Here is a 5,092-nt window from a genome sequence, read left to right on the forward strand (position 1 = left end):
ATTTATTCAGGTTTTGCAAGTGCAATTTCTAACACTCCTGTTCCCTAACTCTAACCCCAACTCCTCTTAAATCTTCGTTTTTCTGACTTTGGATGTAGGCTAGAGCAGGGCATCACTAAAATGTCCACTAAAGAATGAATGAAAAGCAATATTATGCCCCCATGTCTGGCCCAAATGTTTAAGAGTGGAAAAGAATTATATATACATACACACACACATCTATATATACAGACACATATACTATATGTATATAATTTCACAAGGGTTTTAATTTTTCCATATTAAAAAGAAACTTCTTTAAAAGAAAGTCCAAGTTAAAAGAAACAAAACACACATAAAGAAATGATGCAATTATTCCATACCAGTTTATTGTTAAGTATTGTGTTTCAAAAAATTTATAGCATAAATAACCTTTCATGTCATAAAATAACTTAGTACAATTTATAATAAAACTTTGAGAATTTAACATCTCATCAAAATACAATAAAATATGGTTTGAAAATATGATTAACCCTTTCTGCTTTTTTCTTTTTTACTTGAGGGCATATAAACCAAAATTACCCAAACTACTGCCGCACATTTAAACTTCAACAAAGCATATTTGGTTTATTTAAATGTAACTCAACCATCCTAAATTAATACATAGTTTTGTTTTCCTTCCTGCGTGGTTCTTTGTAATTTTTGTTCCTTTTGACTTGTATTTCTGTTTCCACACAGCTTCCTTCTTCATTTTCACCTCTTTCCATCTGCAAAGTCATCTATCTCCGGGCTCCCAGAACATGTAGTTGAACTCACTCAGCCCCTTGACATCAGTTTCTGTAATCCTTGCATCAGTGTAGGGAGTAACTGCTTGAGTAACTACAAAGGTATTTCAAAACTTCAGTGCAATTTGGTTCAGTTATTTTCATTCAGATGCCATCACCGTTCAGGGAGATTAATCACTGGAACCCACTGATCCATGTAGCGACTTTCCCGGCAAAAACAAATAAGTTGACTTAAGGCAGGATCCTTCCACTGTGATGAATGTGGATTCTGGGAACAAATTTAGAAAAAATAAATTTACTATTAAAAAAGTCAGCCTTTGCTACTTATTACACCACTTTTGAGGGGAAGACACTCGAACATTCTATACTTTGGCTGTGTGACACAGAGACCTGTTACAACCATAAGAAATAAAATTTCTTCTAGGTAGTTGGGTTTCCTGCAAAATCATTCAGGGTAATTCTCTACTAAGCTGTACTCTTCAAAGTCTGAGTATAGTCTGAGTACATGAAACCCACTGAGCCATATACATATATATATGTTTTCATAATATTTATTCAGTTTTGCATGAAAGTATTATTCACAGGCTTGCCCTACCAAACTTGTACCTTGGCAGAGACCTGAGTGAAACAACTGTGAGAAATATTTCCATGCTGGGCTACCAGGAGGTGAGAGCTGCATAGCAGTTAACTAGAACTGCCACCTGTTATCCTCCCAAAAGAGACAGTAGTATTTTTTCAGGAGTAGCAAAATAATTAGGCTGCCACTTAAAGAGATCAGTCAAAAAGTAGTAAAATGTAAAAGACAAAACGATCACATTTACCTCTGTAAACACAAGTTATCTACCTACCAAAGGTTTTTATGGGGGTGGGGGGAGCTCCATTTTAAAATATGCAAGATTGCAAAGAAAAAATTTCCACTCTATCCTCTCAATACATTTCTAGGGAATTAATAAGGTCTGTCTCCCACACCATTTCTATTTTTAGCTCTGACTGGCAGAGAATGAAGCTGACTCCTTAATGAGGGTGAGCCAGGAATTTATTTGGCTTTATCTAATCTGCCCTGCTAAAGGAATTAGTCACGGGAGGTAGTGCAGATGTAGGTAGGGAGTAGCTGGGCTGACAATGCTGACTCACAAGGATCTCTTCCGCTTCTGGCAGCCTCCAACGTGCTTAGACACGTTCCGTACCAGAGAAAATCCCAAGGATGAAACTAGCACATCTCGGCTGAAAGTCCAGCCACACTCTTTGATGGGGCAAAGGCGCCCAGTTCTTGACCCTCAGCCATTCCAGATCTGGAGTCAGGCGACTTTCAGCCGTTGCGGACTTCCTGCCAGGACTCTAACCACGTCCTGCCCGCAGTCCCCTTCTCCCTTACCGTCACCAGCACGCAGTGCAAGTCCGGGGGCTGCTCCGCGCCCTCGCTCAACGCGGGGCCCGCGTCACTCTCCAGGAGCAGGAGCTCGGCCAGCCGGCCAGGGTTGCTGACGCGCAGGATGTCGATGTCGTTCTCGCAGCAGAACGCCTGGATCAGGGTGAAGTGGATCTGCAGAGCCACGTCCCTGTCGTCGTCCTCGTCCGCCGCCAGCAGGCACAGCACCACGTTGTCGGGGTCGCTGCGTGCGGGCAGGGACGGGGCTGATGAGCCCAAAGGCAAGACCCGCCGCGTGGGCGCCCGCATCCCGCGCCCACGTCCCGGGGGATCGCGCCCCGGCCCGCTTGCTCCCCTTGGGACAAGCAACCTCAGGGCAGATGGAAAGCGGCAGGAAGTGGCACTGCTGGCCGAGGGGGCGCCCCTGGAAGGCGACCTCTCCGGGCTGGGGCGGGAAGAGAAACCACGAGGGACACGCGAGGGTTCCACTTACACGTTGAGCAGCTTGGCCGCCTCGTACACCCCGACGGTGATGGTGCGCTGACTCAGGGCTTTGCTGAGCACTTCCTCGAGGGCATCCCCCACCTTATCCATCCTACACACAGGCAGAGCAAGGGGATCCCGTCAGCCCGCCGCCCCTCGGGGCCGTCGCGGGCCCCTCGCCCTGCGCCGCGACCCTCCCTCCCGAGTGCACGCGCCACGGCGCACCTGGGCCTTTGCAAACCCGGGGTTCCCGGCCTGTCACCCCCCCCCCCGCCGTAACCCCTCGCACGCCCAGAGGCCGGGCGTCCAGTGAGAAGCCCCGAGAGTGCCATCCGCCACCCTCTCCCGAGGGCACTGCCAGTCCCCGGCGCTGGGCGAAGCCACAGGCTGCCGGCCGCAGGAGCCGCACCGGCAGGGACGGTCACTTCTGCCCTTTGCAAAGGCTCGAGGGGCTCGACCGGCGTGGGAGGCACGCTCTTTCTGTCCACGCACGCCTCTAGTGTCCCGAGGAAGAAAGGCGGGATAGGAAGTACCCTCTGCAAACTTTTAACCGCTCGCTCCCCGCAAACCTTGCACAGCCTGGCAGCACTGGGGTGCGCGCAGTGGGCAAGCAGAGTTCAGGGAGAAGCTCCGGCTGACTTGCCTTTCGGTCTTCTGCTCTCCAGCCGAGAATTCCTCCAAAGTCATATTGCAACTGCAGGTGCCCTACAGAGAGAGAGCGGCTTGCGGGCTGCTCCTGCCACCGTGGGCGCGCGGGTGCCTGCTTTCTGCACTCCTTCTCAGGCTCCTCCAGCGCCCGCCGCCGCCGCGCCGTCCGCCCCTCCTGCCCCCTCGCTCGCTCGCCCGCTGGCTCTCGGCGCCCCCCCTCGCCACAGTCCACTATAGCGACGCGGCAGCTGCCTCACAGCCACTGAAGGACAAAGGCCCCCCTCGCCGGAGTTATCCTGCCAACCCCCAGCCAACCACCACCCGCCTCATTTGCATGCGCGCAGCCATTGGGCTATGCAAATCAACCTGCTCCGACAATTTGACCTCAGCTCCTGGAACCCGGCTGAGAGGAGCGGAAGAGGGAGGGGCCACGAGGAAGGCGAGCCTGGGGCGGGGGCGGGGATGGGGGGCGGGGTCCCGAGCCTACTCTCATCCTGCTGGCAGGGCGGGTAGGAGAGGAGGTCTTTGTGCGGGGAGTGGAGGGTGTCTTAGCTTGGGCTGGAGGTGGCTGCCAAGTGTTTTTCTAGTTGGTGCACGTTTGTTTTTTTTAATTGTCGTTTCATGTCTTTTGTTTTGGGGGCCTGCTATTAAAATCTATTTTCAGGGTTAATGCACCCAAGTCTAGTAATTATTAGTAAGCTGGTTACATAAAAAGAGTGTGTCCAGACCTCTGGGGCAAAGTTTACCTCAGAAGTGTTGTTTATGTAAGTCTAGGCAAAGCTGCTTATTAGTAGTAGTATTATTTCGGTCCCCTGATGGCTGGTTTGATTTATTTTTGGAAGGTTGCAAGGGTTGGGAGCTCAAAAAAAGAAAAATCAACACATTTGTGTTTGGTGGTGGCAGGGAACCAACTTGGAATCTCTTCCACAGAAAGCAGAAAGGCTTCCCACCTGCCCAGGGTAACTCTGGAAAACCGTGTGCACCAGGAGCTGGTTACCACATGTGTGTATCCTAGTGTATCCTAGCCATACAAGCCCAGTTCACCTTTCTCAGACAGCCTTTCCCGAAGGAAGATCCTTCTGCATGGCACCAGCTAAGAGACAATTGTCTGACACCCACACAAGCTACATATCTAAATTCAAAATGCTCTCAATATGCCCTCAGCTTCCTTTCATAAGGCAAGTATGTCACTACCTTCCACAGGGGGCCTGTGATCTCACTGTGAATTATTAATGTTAGATGCTGAATCATGAAGCAGCAGCTATCGGACCTTTTAGTCATATGCTAAAATTTCAGCTTTGAGATAACGGCAACTTGTGGGTATAAAGAAAGCAGTAGTTATGCATTTTTGAAAAGCAAACTTCAATGCATAGACTTTCACTGAATAGGTTGAAAGTTCTTTCCTTTGTTTCATGAGTTTATGCAATAAATGCAAAAATATGTGTTAAACCTACTGAAGTCACCAGAAATGGTAAACATGCTCCCATATGCTTGCATTCAAAACAATGCTTGCATTATTAAGGTTACTGTACAGACAAAGGTCACAGAAGTAATTTTTTGCTAAGCTACCTGGGAGTTTTTGCAAACTCCCGTATGTTTGTATCATTCTAGACCAAATATTCTCCAGCTCTCTTGATCTTAATTTAGTGGAAAAGAAAAGTGATAGGTCAGTTTTCTGGCTCATTTATTTGAGCTGCCATTTTGCACTTAATCCCTAACTGCGTTGTCAGCAAGGGACAAGGTTTGAGTAAAGGAATGGTGCTTGTCAATGCATAACTTACCCAGGAGTGTAAGGTATGTTTCATATCTATATCTTAAATTCTAACAT

At 48.5% G+C, this 5,092-nt stretch overlaps 1 protein-coding gene across 1 annotated transcript; it reads right to left on the reverse strand.

Moving 5' to 3' along the window:
* Positions 1-326: 326 nt before the first annotated feature.
* On the reverse strand, positions 327-3,515 carry GADD45A (growth arrest and DNA damage inducible alpha). Its single transcript, XM_030865897.2, has 4 exons — positions 3,260-3,515; positions 2,627-2,728; positions 2,140-2,377; positions 327-1,032 (listed from the first exon to the last, which is right to left on the reverse strand). Exons 1-4 carry the CDS (start codon positions 3,301-3,303, stop codon positions 919-921), a joined length of 498 nt encoding a protein of 165 aa, XP_030721757.1. The 5' UTR covers positions 3,304-3,515; the 3' UTR covers positions 327-918.
* Positions 3,516-5,092: the final 1,577 nt, after the last annotated feature.

Source organism: Globicephala melas, chromosome 1 (genome assembly GCF_963455315.2).
Source record: "Globicephala melas chromosome 1, mGloMel1.2, whole genome shotgun sequence".
NCBI classification, from domain to species: domain Eukaryota; kingdom Metazoa; phylum Chordata; class Mammalia; order Artiodactyla; family Delphinidae; genus Globicephala; species Globicephala melas.